The 20290-nt window shown below is 41.1% G+C and overlaps 2 protein-coding genes across 8 annotated transcripts in view; both read right to left on the bottom strand.

The window, feature by feature from the left end:
* MTMR1 (myotubularin related protein 1) overlaps positions 1 to 6834 on the bottom strand; it is a 31208-nt gene extending 24374 nt beyond the window's left edge. The window contains exons 1-4 of one of the 3 annotated variants that reach the window (XM_065729726.1): positions 6635 to 6834; positions 4709 to 4814; positions 2753 to 2776; positions 564 to 614 (exon numbers count right to left, since the gene is read on the bottom strand). In XM_065729726.1, coding sequence (XP_065585798.1) covers positions 564 to 614; positions 2753 to 2776; positions 4709 to 4814; positions 6635 to 6729 — 276 coding nt within the window. In that variant the 5' untranslated portion in view covers positions 6730 to 6834. The remainder of the gene's footprint in view (positions 1 to 563; positions 615 to 2752; positions 2777 to 4708; positions 4815 to 6634) is intronic. The other 2 variants (XM_065729727.1, XM_065729729.1) reach the window with 2 other exon arrangements.
* Positions 6835 to 9102: 2268 nt separating this feature from the next.
* MTM1 (myotubularin 1) overlaps positions 9103 to 20290 on the bottom strand; it is a 33806-nt gene continuing 22618 nt past the window's right edge. For 4 of the 5 annotated variants that reach the window (XM_065729731.1, XM_065729730.1, XM_065729732.1 and 1 more), the window contains 6 exons: positions 17621 to 17806; positions 16480 to 16686; positions 13071 to 13163; positions 12165 to 12278; positions 11654 to 11830; positions 9103 to 9485 (listed from right to left, as the gene is read on the bottom strand). In XM_065729731.1, the coding sequence (XP_065585803.1) occupies positions 9318 to 9485; positions 11654 to 11830; positions 12165 to 12278; positions 13071 to 13163; positions 16480 to 16686; positions 17621 to 17806 (945 nt within the window). In that variant the 3' untranslated portion in view covers positions 9103 to 9317. The remainder of the gene's footprint in view (positions 9486 to 11653; positions 11831 to 12164; positions 12279 to 13070; positions 13164 to 16479; positions 16687 to 17620; positions 17807 to 20290) is intronic. The other variant, XM_065729733.1, reaches the window with a different exon arrangement.

Below are 20290 nucleotides of genomic sequence, written 5' to 3' on the forward strand. Positions count from 1 at the left end.
AAGTCTGTGGGACTCTTAAGGGCCACGTGAGACAAGGAACTCCTCCTCGTCCACAAGATGAGACATTAAGGTTTCAATTTTGTACGTCCTGAGTTAGAACAAATGTAATGGGTCATTTTATAATGAACAGTCTTCCCTTGTATTACAGCTCTGATCCACATACAAATAATTGCTAGGGTTGGCCTGCCTCCAAACTAAACCAAATAACTACTGCAAGATTGTATTAAGCAACTCCTAAGAACATTTAAATCGATGTTGGGTGTCATATTTTCTTGGGTACTAGCACGTTTTTATGTGTAGCATCCAATCACAAAGAAGGCGACACGCAGACAAGGAGCTGACACTCACAACCTCAGAGGACAGTGTGCTGTCAGTGGCCACAGGTGCAATGCTTGGACCACATGCCATCTGGTGAAGACCCTACCTCACATATAACCAGTTAACATGCGAAATGCTTCCTACACATCCTCTAAGAATGAGAAATACGAGGTCTCTACGTACTGTACTAGCATACAGAACCTGGCTACACAGTTAACAAATGAAAGATGAGTAAAACTTGCCACCTGATCAGCTTCTGCTTCAGAATGATAGCCATTGTGTCCATCCTGAATCTCCTGCATTGCATGAGGCAGCAGTAGGGCAAGAGAGAAGTAACAGGAAAGATCATGCACACAACAGGTGAAAGGACAGAATCTTTTCTAGTTTCCCCCTTTTTCTTTCCTTAAAGAGACAGCACATACTTTAACTCCAGCTTTGATCACCAGAGCTCCCCACTCCTGGCACAAAACTCTTTCCGCACACCACACTCCAAGCTACCAGGGCTATCCGTTTAATGTTATTTGGCAAAAGCAGAATGCAGTTTACCCTCTTTTTCACTTCAGAGACTTGGATGGTACATAAAAAAGGAAAGTATGTACTGTCTTTTTAAGACAAGCACCTTCATTGTGAAGAAAATGACTTCAAGGTATGCCACATGCTTATATATAGAAGAAATCGAGTACAGCCTGCAGTGGTAGCATTACGACAAAAGTCATGCAGTCTTTCAAGGAAAAAATAGTTCCAATAGAATTATTCAGTCAATTTTAGAAATATGATACTATGTAAACCACGTTTTAATTAGCTTTACTTTCATGGTTCCACACTTATCCAGCAACTCCTGCATTGCTGTGAAGCTGAGTTAGTAACTTTAAAGAAGTTACAATTACTTCTCGGAACAAAATACATAAATTAGTCATTTTTATTGTACATATTTTGCATCATAATGGCAGCAAATCCTGAACACTTATTACATCTCTTTAATAAACACTGCGTCCCTGTGCACTCCAGATCGAAGCACTGATGTCACTGGCTCAAATGAACTAATTGCTTTGACACATTCAACCAGAGCTGTTCTTCCATCTTCTTCCAGCACCAACCAGAGACAAGCTGTGCTGTGGCTTTCCACTATTTCCAGCCCACGTGCAAACTTCACACTTGGAAGACTGTAAACCCAGACTCCGTCTAAGTTTATCACTGTTTGTTAAAGCCAATTTTAATTCTAACAGTGTTTCTACTGAGCTCCCAAAAAAGAAAGAGCAGCTTCAGAGAATTTGGACTCTGAGTGCTTAAAATGTTTTCACTAATAAAAAAAAACCCAACAACTTTCAAATTATAAATAAAGCATTCCTGGCATCTAAGCATTGACTGAATTCTGGTAAATGGAGATCGTTTACATTCCAACTGTACAAATGTCGCTGCTGAAATTAAAGTAGACATTGTGATCCCTGAGAGCAAACTAGGAAAAGGACAGCAAACACACCAACAGACTGCAAAGCAACAGAGGACAGAGGAGCACAGCAGACCACTCCAAGATCAAGGCCCTTACAAAGGGCTAAGAAAAAACGATGGAAAACAATCCACTCTGTTACTCATCCCACACTCTGTTACTCATCCTACGCCAATTATTTCAAGAGCCTTCTATCAAAAAAGGAAAAAGAAAAACAAAATCAACCTGTGAACGTCCACTGAACACATCATCTTCAACATGTAAACAACAGAGGAGAAAAAGACATCATTCAGACTTCATCTGTTGGTGCAGGACTGAACAAGAGCCCTTTGTTTGGAGAAAAGTGTCAGATGCATTTCATGAACTATGTCAGAATGCTGTCCAGATCATTTCTCACTCTATGCATGCTGCTGCGGGACAAGAAAACAATGAAGAATAGGCAAGACCTACAGAAATGCCATTAAAAAGATGCAGGTCGTTGCACTAGCACCCAGCTTCAAACCCAGCCTCCCATTCTACAACAGGACCGAGGCAATTAAGGTAACACACATACAAAAGAAAGCATGAATGTGAATCCTCTTTAAAGGGGCTGGACAAAGGTGCAACACTGTTATCCACTCCCACTCCTCAATGCAGACACTAGTTAGAGGTGCTCACGCAGTACTGCACAGTCAGAAGCACGTAAGGCTCAGCTGCAAGCAGCCACTTTGTCAAAATGAATGCAAGAAGACTGAAGTTAGTGTTGCACGTTTGTAAAGTCATTTCAATACACTGCTTTCTCACACGTGGACTTCCATTGCTCACGAAAACATAGTAATGGATACGAAGCACTTCTATGGTAAAGAAACTGTTGCACTGCATAGCAAAACGGTCTGACTGGTTCATAAAGACCAGTAATGAAGGAAGGAACACTCGACACACCGAGATGCCACACAGCACAAAGGACAAACAGGCAGGAGGCCGTTTACTTGCCACAGGTAACCTTACCCGAATATCAGGCCTCCTGTACACCTGTTAGTTAAAATATAACACGTTATCCAACAAAATGCGCCCCTTTGACTTATTGAAGACATTACAGCATTCATCAGATTTTCAAGAGTACTCTACTCCCAAGCACATTCATTGTAGTTGAATTTAAAAGCAAAACAAAGCAACTCTGTGCACGTGTAGCAGCTCCTACCTGCAGAACTGCTTAGCTCTGAAAGAACGCTGGGCACTTCCATTTAGCAATGAAACCAACGCCCAATTCCTTTGAAAAATGTACTCCTAACCACTCTTTGATGCAGCACTACTGTGAGAAGAGCAAGCCCGTAATCCTCAGAAGTGAAAACAAACCTGCAGTAACATCAATGAAATACAACCCCCAGATCTTTTGGATTCAAATAGCAAAACACAGACAGCTTTGGCTCTACCCAGCTTATTTCTGCAGGCAGCTGCTGCCTTCTGTGTGACTTGCAGGCACAGCAGCACTGCCAGGCACAGCCCCACGCTGTCCCACTGCTCCCAGCTTGCTCAGTGCTCACCAGGTGGGCCTGCTTCTCACTGACCAACATCACCCACCTTTCTCCTAATGATGAGGACTCTGTGTTTGTCTCTTAATGCTGAATGTACAGCACCAGTTTTTCTGGATCTACGCTGCCCATGCAGGTGTCATCGGTACTGACTGAGCACCTGCAGTACTGCTGAGCCTCCACAGATACTCAGTGCATAGGAAGGCCTTTCCTAAAGCACAGACAAGATCAGGTCCTGAATTTACATGAAGAAATTCTAGGACAAAAACATTATATGGTGTAATGTACAAATACCAGGAGCTCAAATCGCAGCAATGCAGTAATGGCAAATGCAACTTTTTTCCACAACAGTTCTGAGTACCAGAAGGCTTATTTTTTGTTCCTTCACTTCTAAGAAGGAAAGATGTAATCTAATTAGGCTTGAAATAAATAATATCCAAGGTGAGTTTGCAGCACAGAACGAAGCTACTCAGAATACAAAGGCGCTCCTTATTCCAGAGGAATGCGTATAACCCAGAGATAACAGGGCACCACGCTTACACACTTGCATTTTACCACAACAAAGTCCTTGATCTACACGGCACTGACAACTCTGACAGCCGTAACACAGTGTCCCACAGTGTTCTGCCCAAGACCAGCTCTGACCTGAGAGCTGCCCATCCTTCCTGAGGGTAAGTTGCTGTGTCAACGCTGCCAAACTCTCTGGAGGGAATTTTTGAACAGACTACAGCCAGAAACATTGTGGAATTCATCTTCAAGAATGGGCAGGTTCTGATCTGCAGTCACAGAATCTAAAATACATTGGTTCTGGACAGCAAACTTTCAATCAGTTTATCAGCAAATAATTTCAAATCCAGATAAAAACAAGAAAAGTCACATCTTCATCTGGTCATTTTACACGGACATAGAATTCTTTTAAATCTAGGACGAGTAGAAGTGCATCCCGTGCCCCAGATAGCAGCAGCCTGTGTTTGTTCACACAGGTACTTGTCACGTTCTCAGCCAAATTCAGTTAATTAGTAATCTTCACCACTATTCTTTGACCAGTAAAAAAGACATATGTATTTATTTATTTTTGGTGCAATCTAGAGAGAGCAGTTTGGTACTCCAACTGACACAACTCGTAGCAATTTCAACCTGCCATTATTAGCTTACTTTAGCTGTTTCTTTTTATGTAGCACCCAGAAGGAAAGACAAGTCATTAATTTAGAACGACTTCTAATTTTCCCATCCGCTTCAGTGCCACTGCTCTTACCATGGGGGAAAGCACAGAACAGACTCTAAAGATTGATTCCTATGCACAAATGAGATGCTTCTAGTTGTGAAATGTTCCCAGACTGAAGTACTTATCACCTGGTGCTCAAAGCAGCAAGGCTTTCCCGACCACTCACTCTTATCCAAAACAAAGCAAGGCACTGCTCCAGGCACTTACCCGGTAGTCTCTGGACACACCCTCCGAAGGGACAGACCCTGAGATCTGACTGGAAATGGTTGCAGCTATCAGCTGTTTGCACCATTCAACGTGTGATCCCGTAGGGCTACAGAAAGAGAATATTTCGCATTACTGAGCAATCATTCCAAATGTATATTGAGAATAGCATGGTACAGCAATACAAAACAAGGCTATAAATGAGCCTCCCTAAAATTACATCACTCTATGCTAGCATTTAAAAATACAAACTACTGTCGTGTTGCATTCTATACTAATATCAGATGAAGAAAATACGTTTTCTAAAGAGCAGTTTCTATTTAGCCACGTTTTTTATATATTCATAAAATAATCTCTGAATAGCGTTCACGATTGGCTTTCCCAGTGTCAGATACAAGAACCCTACAGACAACGCATCTGAACTGCACTGCATCTGAGATGTGTGTTTGGAGAGCAGCTGCTGGAACCAGCACGGCTTACACGTTTCAGAGCTCCAGCAGTGAGCTGTTCTGGTGGTGGTGCCAGCCAGAGGGGTGCACCAGCACTGCCCCAGAACACGCCTACCCTGCAGGAAGTGGGGAAGGCTGGGGCACCCTTGTGCTGCTGCAGGATCAGCTCATACAGGAGATAACTGCCACTCCTCCAAGCAGGTTTGCTACGCACTTGAGTGGCTGTGAAGCTTGCTCTCAAGGCAAACTTAAAAATGGACTTAGAATTTCAGTTTACAATTAATTCACAAGCTAAATTTGGATTCTCTGAGCATCCTGTGACACGGAAGCAAACCGCTCCATACACATACTCAGCAGAACACACACACCGCTGGGTTGTTAGGCAGGTGGGATAACAGCACAGGATCACAAACCCATGCATAGCCAGAGGCATTTCCTCACACCTAGCTCTACCAGGATAGGCAGGTGCACATAGCCTGAAATTAAAGATCTTTAACAAGTTTTCTGACAAATTGTAGGGGCTGTCCTCCTGCAAAGTCATACACAACCAGATCACAAAACGCTATTTTGCAAGCGCAGCATCAATGGTGTTCCTGCCTGGATGAACAACATACTCCTAAACCCAGGGGCAGTACTGGACTCGAGTCCAGATTCATCTAGAAAAACTTTCACCGATGTTTTGCAAGGAGTTTGAGCTAGATATCCCCGGTAATCCTCTGCTGGGCTTGTTTCCCTCTTGATTTCTGCTGCATCCCTTTAGGGTTAGCCAAAGCTTGTTTCCAAACTCGTTAACTGAGAAAAAGCCTTCCCCGTGCCTGCGGGCCCCGCAGCTCCACGCCAGCAGAGCCCAGCACAGCTCAGCTCCGCACCCCGCGGGTGCTACAGAAACTGCTGCTGTAGTTCAACAAGAGGGAGGGGGAAATCACACAAGAAACACGAAAGCAAGGAATAAAAGACGTGCATTTGAGCGACGGACAAACTTCTTAGCAAGGATCTGCAGCTTTCCTAGCACATCAGGGTCGCTCCTAAGAGAAAAGAGACGGAACACGGAGACGGAGCCTGGCAAGGACTCCCAAGCCTTCCGCGTGGGACCGCACCGGTTCCCGCTGTGCTCCGCCCGCCTGAGCCGCGCAGCGGACACGGCAGCAAAAGGAGAACCGCTCATCTCAGGAAGGACGAGGGGTAGCGTAGGTCCCCCAGAGCCCGGCCGAAATCCTGCAGGCAGCCGCAGCCTTCACCGCCCCGATGACGCCAATCGCGACGAGCACACAACCGCAGGCAGGAAACTTTGACAGGGGAAAATCCGCCGTTCGCTAGCATGGCAAAAACAAAGGCGCAGATTGGAAGCGCCGGCCGAGCCCCGGCTCTGCGGGCCCGCCCGCGTTGCCGGCCCGGCGGCGGGGGTTAGGTCCAGGGGCCGCGGCACAGGGCCCGGCCCGGCAGGCCGCGGACGCAGCACGGAGCCCGCCCGCCCGCTCACCTGTCCAGTGCCTCGCTGCTGGCCTGCCTCGAGCCGGCCCGCGCGGCCCTCCGGTTCACAACGCCGCCATCCGCCGCCGCCGCCGCCCGCTCCATGCTTCCGGCCGCCGCGGGGATGGCGGCTTCCCGCCCGGCCCGGCCCTGCCGCCTCAGCCCGGGCCCCGGCGGCGGCCGAGAGCTGTCACCTGGCGGCGGGCTTTACCCACAGGCCTCCGCGGCGCGGGAAGGCGGCGCCGGGCGGGAGCGGGGCAGGCCCGGCCCGAGGGAAGCGGCGGAAGGAGGCAGCGCTTGAAGAGGGACGGCTTTATTTCTCTCTTCCTCCGCGCGCTGCTGCTCTTCACGCGTCGGCTCTCCGTCCTCCTTACCCTCTCCCAGGAAAGGGGCGCGTTGCCGGGCCTTCCTCGCTCCCCACCTCAGGACCCTCTAGAGTAGTGTTTTCCAGAAGGTATTGGATTAAAAACATCCCTATATTTGCATGATTAATATGACCATGACAAAGCAGAATTAAAAAGTAGAGTTTACTCACTTGAAAAAGAAAAAAAAGAAGCCCAAATAGAGCTATGCTAGAGAGCTTCTAGGAATGGCATTCACCCAAACCAGTAATATGAGGGACGGAATACATGTACTGAGCTAAGTGCATAAAGATCCTCCCCAGGACACGACACGTTCCCACACGCAAGAGTTCATCGTTAGTGTTTACACAGTACAGTTATATTTCTGCACTGCTCCACACTGCTCAGAGATGTCACCAACGCGTTCAACTCAAATACAGAAACGTTAAATACTCCAATAAAATCAGCTTTATATATATATGTATCTATATACATATATAAACCACAAGTAAAAGGCAAACATAGCAGGGTATGCATAGTTCTCAAAAGTGTATCTCAACGCACCTCGTGCACCTCAAGCCAAGCTCCGGGGATCATGGCATTTCATGTTACTTTGGAAACACAGTGAAAAGTACTGAAGGGAGAAGGAAACTTAGAGGACAAAAATAAGTCACGAAATCATGTGTGTTTAGAACACACGTGCAGTATGCTCTGAGCTTCCCTGAAAAAAGTAGTGCAGCTCTGTGTCTATACTGAATCAAATCAAGAGGTGGTACACTTTTATTCCTCTGAAAAAATACTGCTCCTAAAAATACTCAGATGTCCTCTAAATTCTGACTTACTTTGTGGAATTACAGCTTTAAACTCTCATATGCAAAATATTTACACATTTATAAACCAGCAGAATTTCTAATAAACTATATTATGTATACTTACACAAAACTTAATTTATATATAATACTATAATATCCTGCTGATCAAAACTCACCGCATGTACAATAATTTACAGTGATAGAAGCCTCAAGCATCACAACATCTCATTTAAAATAACATCAGAGTCCTCTGCAGAGTCAGAACTGCAACACTTCCTGGATGGCCTGAATACCATTAGACGTGATAATATGCAAACTGCTAATTAAATACCAGGCAGCAAGGTCTGTCTGTCATAAGAAGTGCTTGCAGCTGTTCAAAAATACCTGAAAAGAACAAGTTAAAGGTCTCCAAAAAGCCTATGAAATAGAGCTCAAACTGGAACTCAATGGAAGGTTCAATGTAAGTGCACACACTATATGCAAATCTCATATACCGAAGTCCCTTAAATACTTGTGAATAAATTCATTAAACAAAAGTTAAATATATACTGAACAGTAAACTATAAATTTACAAGTTTTCAACAGTATTCAGAACTGATATATATCATTTTTTTGGCCTACTTTGGTATAAAAGCTCCTCGAAACAGGCACATTTATTTTTGTATGATGTACTCAAGCTTCAATACGATGGCTGTTGCTGGATATTCAAGCAACACCCCTGTGGGTCTGTTCTGAATTATATAAACCTTATTTAGAAATGTTTTGTTCTGTATTAATCCAAAAGCCAATACAGCCAACAGTGATAACTCGTGACACTCTGCAACGCTCAGCAGTTCAGCAGAACAGGAGTGCTCAGAATGCAGTGCAACTGCCATCTGTTAAAAAAACACAATAAAAGAAGAATTTCTTTTGATACCGACTGGGCTACCTGCGCTGTTTGATCAGAAGCATATCAGAGTATTTCCTTCCACCTTTTCATTTATTTGGAAGTAAGAAAATTTGGAATCTCATCACCACATTACCACTTCTCTCTGAAATCCTACCGTGTAATTTATCTCTGTCTCACGAAGGCCACAACTTTATTCCTAGCAGGAATAGACACGTTCCTACTTCTACACAGTGGGGATATTCCTCTTTATGTTAATGCGTTTTATTCACAACATCCAAGACTGAGCATGAATTCCCTTACAGGAGGAACAGACCTACAATGCAATAATGCAATGCAATGCAATGCAATAAATTAAAGCATCCTTAAGAAAGCAATAAATCCATTTCATTTCAACTGTACCAGACTTCCCACAATAACTCTTAAAGCACTCCATAACTGGAAGTTGATTATTCATGTTCCCAGTTCACGGGTTCTGAAAGGCACATAATGGAAGAGTTGGTTTTGTTTTGAAGTCCTCCTTGAATGAAGACAGTCTAAAATACTTTGTGTTAGGACAATCTAACATAAGGCATTAAAATACTCTTCTTTATACTCTAGCTCTATGTTAAGCACCACTTGCTATTACAATACAGAAAGAAGCCAACATTTTCTTCAAAAATGCGTTTGTACTTGGGACATCATTTGTGAGGGAGACGTTGATGAGGCTGATGAGTTGGATATTTTAGAGTTATTTGTGATCTGCAGTTCTTCAAGTCTCCTCATATAATCATCTCGCAATGCAAGAAGCTCCATGTAACGCTGCTCCACTGGATTTGGCTGCTAGAAAGAGATCTGTGTTAGTCCTTTATCATCGTAGTCCAAGCACATCTACACACGCTGCCGTAGCTGGTATTACCAAGCTACTCATTTCTATAATGCAAGAGCCCTCTGGGTTCAAGCTGCTCTACAAAATCGGTCAGAATTCCCCAGGGATTATTACTTAATATGGTAAGTTTATTTAGGTGTGGTTAACTTCTACACAGGTTTTCTCTTCTTGACTTGAAATGTTTTAGATTGAAGAGTTTAAATGTTCGGTCCTCCCTAAAAAAAAGTCACACTGAAGATCTCTAGCTCTGCTGATCAGATGAAGATGAACTCTTTAGGGTTTAGGGAACTACCATTACTGATAAAGTTTACTTCAGTGTTTAATTTTGCAACTGTATGTACATGAAACAACAAACACAAAGCTGTATTAGTGAATTCTCCTAGTATTTAAACATCAACTGCCTGAGCTTTCAGACCACTCACAGCCAGAGTACTTTAACCATACCTATTTTAAGTTTAGCTTACTTTTCAGATGTCCAAAGCAAATACAGAGCCTGAGCTTACTCCCTTCTATCTGTCAAAAAGTTGCTACTGTTTCTCAATTAACCTCTCAGAGTTATTAACAGCAAAGTTGCAGAAACAAATTTAAATGCCCCACCAGTTCACAATCACCTGAACCAGTGACTCTCAGACACTGCATTTGTTATGCAGCCCAGATAAGAGAGATGATAAATATCGAAGCAAACATGGAAGTTGGATCAAAGACTTAATCTAGTCACTAAGAGGATGAGAGACAGTGTTACTGCGACATCCCCCAGCATGCTTCTATGTCACAGCACTAACAGGGTCACCTCAAATAACTGGTTTATGCCACATGTTCACTACTCAGATACTTAACATGAAGCACAAGTTTAATGTGCAAGAGAACAACTGGTTGTGTTTTGTACTTAAATATGGTGAAAACGAGGGACTGCTAGCAGAAGCACAGAACACTAGATCACACAGGTCTGCATTTCTAGTAGGAAACTACTGCCAAAAACCTTTCCTGAATAATGGCAAAGAATTTCAAAGTAGATTTACGGCTAATTTGCACACCACATAATCCATCACATTCTAAATTTAATCTCTGGATTCAATTTTTGTGAGATGCCTTCATCCTTCACAGCAAGCAACAGAAGCTTTAAGCGAGAACTTGAAATTAAAACTGGCAATGTACTTAGAACAAAATATAGCACACTGTCTGGCTCTCTTACAGCCTCTGGAGTGCTGTAAATAATATAGATCAGCTGCAGAAGGGGAACTGCATTGCTTGAAAACTCCTGATTCATTCCAGAATCCGGACTGCGAACACTGCTTCTGTCAAAGAAATTGCTCCTCTGTCTTCTCCTACTCAAAACTACACAGCTTGTTGAGCAGGACAAATAAGTCTCTGTACACTATCTCTATGTGCCACATTGCCTAGATTTTTAGCAAGACTGTAACAAAAACTGAGCACTCACATATCAAACATTAAAAGCCCAGAACAAACTTGCCTGTAATTTGATAGAAGGGTTCCTGGATTACTGATCTGATTCGCTTGTAAAATTAGCAATAACTGCTTTTCTCCAGTGTTTACAGTGTAAACAATGTTGGGTCAAAGTTTTAGCAAAAAACAAAACAAACCAAAACTTGTCATAAACCATCAATACAGGCAGCAGTTTTAGAAGGCTAAGTGGGGTCATCTTACTTTGTAAAAGTCTTTGTATGCTCAGGTAGAAAAGGGAAAAGAACAGGGAAATGCAGTGAAGCATAGTTGTGATGCCAACACTGACTCTCCAGGGTTCAGTAAGCACTGTTTCTAAGTGTTGTCGCTCACCCTCCAGTAACATCCAATACCATTAAGAATGTACTTCCCAGTCTTGCTCCCAAAGAAAGAGGACAGAAAGAATCTGAAGACGACTCGACACTGAGCAGTGAAATCAGCCCAATGTTCTGAGATGAGTTGGGTGATTAAACAAATAAAAAAACCCACCACTTAAATCAGCATTTTCATCTTTTTTCCTCCTCCCGTCCTTACAAATAACATGTTAGAAAAGAAAAAAAAAAAGAGCACATTACAGATACTATCCTACAAATCAGTTTTAATACAAAGATCTACTTCCAAAGTCCCCAAGTCTTGTGTATGTTTCAGACAGGTGACTTACTTGCTGCCGAATTCTTGGGTTCCATCTGATGTAGTAACTGACCCAGAGCTCAAGGTGACGCATACTGGCTACTGGATAGAGAGCTCGATTTAGCTCTTTACTATAAAAAGGATTGGTGTATTTAGATTTCTCACTGTTTATCAAAGACCATAATGATAATGTTTTTTCAGTCACTTTCTGAAAATAAATGGAAATAAGCACTGTAAAAATTTGCAAGGAAGCACATCAAAGAAGCCAGTTGCATTCTAAAATAACACCATTATGATTTACTTAGAAACACAGTGAGTTAAGAACATTTCTAATAAAGCAAAACAGTTTTGGACAAGTATTACAGAGACTGCATAGCCTTTAAGCTACCAAAACCAAGGCATTAATCATGCAACTATTCTGCAGTGAGAATAAAGCCAGTTCAGGAACACTAACGTGTAAGGAATGTAATAAAACACAATGCAATCAGTTTTTTGGTCACCATCTAGAGCAATACAATGAAACAACCAGCAGCATGACTGACCTCTTTGTCTCTAACAGACTCACTGTTGTACAAGAAAGTCCCAAACCGGCAGCTGTACAAGTGATCCAGGATTGTAATCAACAACTGCTCGTTGAATTCAAAGGCCGTAGGAAACTAAAAATAACAGAAAAGGCCAATTTGTTCTTTTATTAAAAGAGAGTTTTAAGAAACTAAAAAAGGCATTCAGAAGCCAACACATTTAAGAATAATTTAAGATAATACTTTCTTCACTACATAGCAGAATAAGGGTCACAAACTCATGAAGTGTTCAATCTCCTTAAAGTAGACATTAAGAACTATGCACTCAAAAGTTTCTAGTTACCTTTATTTTCTAAAAAGAATATGGTATGCTGAATTGTTACCATTACATTTACACATACAGAGAATGATTAAGATATTCACACTGCTTCATAGTGTAGCATCATACCAGAAAAGGGCTTAGCTCCTAACTCCTGGCCCTAAACAGATGAAGTTGGCTGCTTTGTCTCATTATTTATTGAAGATATGTTTAAATCACAACAATCACCACCTGCCAAGGCTCCTTTTCAGGCTTTGATGAAACACCACTGTGCAGGTATTTGAAGGGACAGCTTCACAAAAAACAGTGAAATGAAACAAGGAGGCCCTACACTAAGCCAGCTGGTCACAACCTTCAGTATGCACTCCTTGCATGCACGAGCACTGCCTGATGTCAAGCAGCACAAACACAGCTTGTATACCACCTGTAGAAATAGGGAAGAGAGATGGCCTGGCTTAAAAGCAAATCCACTGCTTCTGATTACAGCGTCAGGGCAGAAAGGTATGCTGTCCTCTTGAAATAGTTCTTTGTCTGATTGCTTAAAGGTCTAGGTTTTGAGTTCAGTGGTCTCTTAACAGCCCTACCACCTGAAGAATGACATAACATACCTGTTTAGACATCTGCCACACACAGTCAATAAACTGCAGGAAGATGGGTGATCTGTCTGCGTCAGCATGGTTTTTATCACCGTGTCCTATTCTCTGAAATGAAGCAGTGGGACCTCTTGTTAACCAAAGCAGTACATTTTATGGCTGATAGAACATTGTTTCTGTATTTTAATAGAATATAACCACTTCTGTAACAGAGCAAACTGTTTTCAGAATCAGTTACTGTATCATGGAGGAGAGATTCAAGGGAAGTTATTTCAAACATGTTGTTATTAAAAAACAAAGTGCTAGTCAACGGAAAAGCAGGAATGTTAAAGCATTCATTACATCACAAATGAGATATTTGGAACTACATTTACATAACATCAAAATCCGAGCCATATATTTTGTCTTTTGTACTTTAGGCCTCTAGAGAACCTGTATCACAGGAACTGCCTATACTATCTTATCTCCCCACCTCCACACTGGAATCTGACAGTGCATCTGAGGTAGATAGGGAACAGGACTGAGCTCAGACAAGTGGTCATATTCTTGACAGAGAATAAACAATGCACATTTTACAACTTTGGGTGAGCCACCTAATTCTGAGAAAGCATCCAATTAACAATCAAAGGAATTCTCCTCAGAGAGGAAAAAAAATAAGTTTGGTAAAAGCTATTTCCTTTCTTTTCACATGTGATAGTTGAAAAAGGATAGGGATTCAAGGAAAAGAGATTCCGTAACTCCTGTAATTCTACTTGAACATACTTGCCTGGAGGATACCAAGGAAGAGTGTGTATGTTGAACTACAGTGTTATCAATCTGCCTGTAAGATAGCAGGCAGAATGTCCTAAGGGCATGAAAAGTGACGAAACCATTACTTTTCTCTGCAATATCTAATGATGTGCAAGATAACTTGAAATAATAAAACTGAATGGTAGGAAATGAAGGGAAATGAGGGACTGTAGTCAGAGTTAGTCAACAGCAGTAAATTACCAGAACAGCACTATAGGCGAAACACAAATCTGCCCTCCTTGCTTTCCAGTTTTCACAGTTTAAATTAACAGGTATCCATTAGAAGTCTTACACATTTTCAGTAAAGAAAGTCCACTTCAGTTAGCAGTTTTTGGATTTGCTAAAGATCAGTATGAGCTTGAATATCTTCTCATTTGTAATTTATTCCATTTCTCATATTTCTTGTAATAGAATTCATTATTAGAACAATGACGTTCCACTTAGCAAGCTATGCTGCAATCCAGATACTGCAGTACATTCACTATACACAGAAAAGCTGGAATAGGAAATCCTTCTCCCACAGCAAATCTACTCATGCTTCATTAGATAGAAAACATCGACATGAATTCAGTAGTCAACTGCAGTAACCTGAATCCTAAACCTTCTAACAGCTAACTAGTTTTAGGCACTGAAGTACCTAGTTCTTACTACTGCACCTCACAGTTCTATCAAACTACTACCAAACCAAAGCACAGCATGTATCAACAATATATTTTCTGGTCACATTGAGTTTTTATTCTGCAGACACTCCAAAAAAGAAGCACATAAGCTTCTATTTGGTTACTAAATATAAGCTAACTAAATATAACCGTAAGCCTAACATCTAATCAAACTAAAATATACAGTACTGCCAGACAACAGCACATGGGTATGGGAAGTTGCTTCAACCATTTCTTAAGAGTACTACTTCAGTGAGCAAGCTGAGAAAAAACAAATCACTGTTAGCAGAGTCAAGCTATTGAAACCACCCTCACTGGTGCCAGTTTGTCAGAGATGACCCCGTAGACTGAGCTAGGTACCTGGAAGGGGACTAAGAGTCCTACTTACTTAGAAGAAAAACATTTCCCATTGACATAAAAGGACTGTTCTGACTACCCAAACTAAAATTCATGGTTTAATACAGAATCCTAGGTGTCTCAAGTTTATTCATAATGGTGAAGAACACTTTTTATAAGTTTAGCATCAAATCACAACAATGCGCACTAAGCTACGAGTCTCCTAGTGACACTGCCTACTTCTATCTGCATTATGACTAATGCTTTTCAACTACAAGATGAAACGTAACCAGAATGAAAAGACAGCCCAGTACTTCCTTTGGCTACACCACAGCAGAACACTTGAAAGGTTTACATAACAACACTACCAGAAGATGACAGGTAAGCGTGTAGAAAAATGGACTACAGCTGATATTCACAACAACCAAAATGCAAGTTTCCTAAAGCCTCAAAGCACCTTCAGAAACTCAGATCAAAGGCAGCTGCAACCTCTAAGTATGCTTAAATATTGAAGCGATCCACACTCAGTAGCAACACACAGATTTTCAAATAACTGAGACGCTCCTGAAAACATAAAATGGGCACAAAATACACCCAGAGGTATACTTTTCCATTTCTTGATTTTCCAGATTGCCCATTTTCCTCATTTCAGCAACACTAAGCGCTACCTTCAGAATATCCCACAAAACAGTCTGTGTAAACAAATTCTACTGAAAGCGTGGAAACTTTTAACTGGGAATTGCAAGGTTCAGCACCAAGTTACACTTGAAAAACCACCTACCAACTTTTGTTTCTTGTCTATGTATCACAGCACATTCCCCTTGGACAGCCATTCTGCTTCCCAGATCTCTCATACAGATTTCCTGCTAGTACAGTTAGCAGCCAAATTTAAGAAGTTCCACTAAGAGACTGAAAAGTTTCCTAACACACCAATGCCCTACACTTTGCATTACAAACAGCCTGAATACTAATGGCCTCAACTTCCCTTTATCTTCTAAGTACTTAGAAGATAGAACAGAACTAGAGGTGACATTACCAGTGACAGCCTTTGGAGATCTGTTATGATCATTTCTAGAACATCTGAGATGAAGTTTTGAAGACATCAGTGCACTGCTCAGACTTGTTCACCTGCCTCCTGTGACATTTCAGTAGTTGACATGTGGGGGAAACACAGACAGGGGAAGGAAAAAAGCCACATACCCCCAATTTGATCTTCTTCCAAAATGGTTGGGAAGACACCACAGAATCATCTCCAGCTGGACGGGACCCAGAAGGATCAAGTCTAACTTCTGGCCTCATCCAAATCTGAAACCCTATGTCCAAACTCTATGAACTCTAGGAGACTTTGACCACTGCCCTGGGGAACCCGCACCATTTTTCTGCATTCTTACTTTCTTTGCTTAATCAACGTAGTAACACAAGCAATTCTGCATTTCTCAATGGCTGCATAGGACATGGATCATTAAAAACAAACAGGTCCCGGAGAAAAAAGCTCTCTTTGTTTTTACCTAGATATGTTTTAAGTCAGAATCCCTATAAAATAAGAATCACCTGACCTTATCACAACGAGTTGTTTAATACTGGGAATATTTAATACTGTTAATGCTGCATGGCCCTTGTAATTATCTTCCATTTCTTACCGATGCAAATTTGTGTCCAAAGCTTATCCACTCTTTTTGCACTAGCACTTCAAATCCTTCTATTGTTCTATAGTAACTGTCCAGCATCAACATGGCCAGTGACGTCAGCTGTGCTGTCCGATCCCAGCCATCGCTGCAGTGAACCAGCACAGAGCTCCTTCCTGATGACACCTTGTCTGCCACTTGAATAGCTCCTGTCAAGACAAGCTAACAAAGAGGAACAGAAACCAAACAATAAAGGAGATGAGCGTTATCATTCTAACAAAAATAAATTGATTTCTTTTATCTAGAGAGTATCTACATTGATAGTTTCCATTAAAAGACCTACAGAGCACGGTGTAATTAACTGGAAAAGAATCTTCTAGGAGATAAAGTAAATTTACTGTATAAAAATAGAGGAACAGATTGGTTCCTAATGTCTTAGTAAGATCTAATTTATCTCACAGGAAATTCTTAGAAAATGGGACAGAAAACAGTAACCTTGATAAACCGAAGAACATAAGCTTCTTTTTTGAAAGAAAGAGAGGATTTACCCTTGGAATTATTCTCTAAAAACTTTGTATTTCCTTTGGCTCTCTCCTTTGAACCAAGTTTCTGAGATACCTCAATTGTCAGAATGAAGGCACTTCAACCCCTCTAACAGGGTTGTTTTCCGAATTTTAGCTTAAAATGAAAAAGTAGGATTAATTATGTAATACTTTAATAACTCTTCACAGCTGTACTTGATGCAAAAGGCTGAAGTACAATTCGTAAATATTTTAATTAGCTAAAGGAAAATATAAAATTTCCAGACTAAGTCAGTTTATTTTACTAGTAAGAAATAAATCAGTTCTCACATGTAAAGACTATCAGAAGGACAATGCATTCCTTCAATTATTAAAGACTAATATCTGACTTGAAACTGACAAATGTTAGTCTTCTCTTACTGTAGGTAAGTCATAAGCCCTCAATACCACACTTTAAGAGCAAGAGGGTTTTTGCATTCCTGGGGTGGTGATATTAGGAGCCAAAACTCAGTAATGCTGGCTTCTATAGTTCAAGTAGTGTGTGTTTTATATCAAGACTATCTCAAAGTTTAATAAAAAGCAAGATGGATACACCAAGTTTGGACAAACATTTTGAAGAAACAGCTAAAAATTACCTTTATATGTTCTAGCCAGTGGGTTGATTCCAGACTTGACAACCAGTGTGATTCTTCCACATTAGGATAAACAATGTCTTTCAACTTCTTCAAAGATTCCCGCATGACATGAATATTATGAATGTCCAAGAAGAAAAGCTCTGCATTGGGATATGCATCTTCACTTTCATATCCCCCACCAGTTGCCTATAACAGGAGATGTAAAATTAACTTCAATCATACATACACTGTCATAATTGCATTTCAACAGAGGGACAACGGATGGATATTTTATGTTGCCTAACTAGAAAATGAAGTATAATTTCACTTTGCTGTTTGCTTGCTTAAAATGACAGTCTAAGTTGAAGGCTCTGGAGGAGCAAATGCTGCAGAAAACAAATACTTTCACTCCTCCAAAAGCAGGAAATACATTAAGTATACAGTAGATGGCCAGAAAGACACCCAAGTTGATTGAGCTCAGTCCTTTGAAAACCACAGTGAGTAACCCTAAAAAAATGAGAACAAATTAATTTCAGACTAAAAAGTTGTTTATACTGTTGGGACTGGATGCCTTTGAATAAGACTGAACTTGCTGGGTTAAGCACAGTGGGCTAGCATCACGTCAGTCAGCACTCAGAATGCTTTCAGAATAAATGACATGTGTACCTTCCTTATTATTTTTTCGATTCACTGTGGTAAACTGTTTTTCCTTGACAGTCATTACACTGTCAGTATTATCTCTTCATTTTTGTTTGCTTTTCCCACCAGATATTTAATCAAACTTATGATTCGGAATACAGAAGAAATCAACTTACTTCTTTGGCAAATTATAGAGGTTCAATTAAAATGTAGAGTACATCACACAAAGCAGTAGTAACACACCAGATCAGCACTTTCTGGGAATAAAATTGCTGATATCTTTGTTTCTATGTTAATTAGACAGAAATTCAATCAAAAGGATTTTTCTTTATTTGTACACCAGTAATTTAAACAAGAACAAATCTTAGTTTACCAGTGAAGATTTACTATAAAAAAAAAAATCTTTATTGTGCTTACAGTGTCCAGTTATTAAATACTAAAATTGTACTGACACTGAAATACTGAAATGAGAACAGTAAGATGTTTGGCCAAGCAGAATTAAATTTCAGAGTTTACTTGAAGTTAAGTATAGGCTAAATTTAAGAACCTTAGCATCAGCCTCTAAGAAGCAACCAAGTAAAACTACTGAAGTTTAAATAACTTTCCTACTATCGTTTTTTACTGCTGAAGACTAAACCTTAGATCATTAAAAAACTAAAGAGTCACACAATCAAAAGTCTATTACACAGCTGCTGTATCAAAGCATTTAATCACCACCATAGCAGAGGATGTGCCTGGTGACAAAGGAAGGACAAAAACCACACATATTTTAGGACTACACCACAGATGAGGTCTTCTGTAGATAGCTGCAAAATCAAAGTGATTCCTACAGACAGGAAAGACGTGCCATGCCATTAATTGTGGTAAATTACTACTGCATTTATAAGCCATTACTGTCACCAATTACACATCATACAACCTAAAATACAGCAAGCAACACCCTTAAAACATAATCCATCAGTTTAAAACCTGGCTAAACATCCCCTAGGACAGAGTATATCATACATTCTTCCAGAAGCAACATAAGCCTTATTAGTTACTGTAGGAACTGTATTCTCAATTTAGAGAGAAGAGGGCTCTAAAGATATACAGGTGTCTTTAAGTAACACAGAGCAAGAATCTGACATTACTGTTCTTTAACTGTGAAGCAATTTAACATTTGTTACATATAAATATCCTAGAGGCAAATAAGTTATTTTTCCTATTATTTTAAGCACAAACATTGAAGATTCATTCTACTTAATTTATTTTTTGTCACAAAATAAGTATTAATTTATTCAGAAGCTGGAATTCTTTCTCTCCCAGATAAACACATTCATTGTTTCATTGAGTTCTCAAACCCTCCTGAGCTCAACTGTCTTGTGCTCTTTGCTGCACAGAATCACAATTCACCAATAAGAGCTCGTTCTCTTCACTTGCACCTGAAGCTCAGTGGGTAACAGATTACCACAGAATGATGGAATAGCTTGGGTTGGAAGAGACATCAAAGATCATCTGATTCCAACCTCGTTCTGCAGACAGGGCTGCCAACCACTAAACCATGCCCCAGCTCAGAGGCCCAGGGCCAGTTCAGCCTGCCCTTGGGCACCCACATCTCAGGCAGCAGTTCCAGGGCCTCACTGCCCTCTAAGTACAGAATTCCTTAATTTCTAATCTGAACTCCTCTCCTTTAGCTTAATATCATTCCCCTATGACCTAACATTATCAGACCATGTTAAAAGTCACTCTCTCTACTGTTTATAAGCTTTCTTTAAGTACGGTAAGCCTGTGATGAGGTCTCCAAGGAGTCTTCTCTTCTTCCATGACAGCAAGCCCAGCTCCCTCAGCCTGAACCTCCTCTGGATCTGCACCAAAAGCTCAACATTCTTCCTCATCTGGGAGCCCCATGCCTGGACATAGTACTCCAGATGATGCTTAAGGAGGGCAGAGCAGAGGGGGACTATCACTTCCCTTGCCCTGCTGCTACCCTCTGCCCCAGGTACTACTGCACACGATGCTGGCTCATGTTAAGTTTTCCACCTACCAGGACACCTAAATCATGGACAATGACTT

This window comes from Cyrtonyx montezumae, unplaced genomic scaffold (genome assembly GCF_038088225.1).
Source record: "Cyrtonyx montezumae isolate F1298 unplaced genomic scaffold, pur_monq_1.0 scaffold_11, whole genome shotgun sequence".
NCBI lineage: Eukaryota > Metazoa > Chordata > Aves > Galliformes > Odontophoridae > Cyrtonyx > Cyrtonyx montezumae.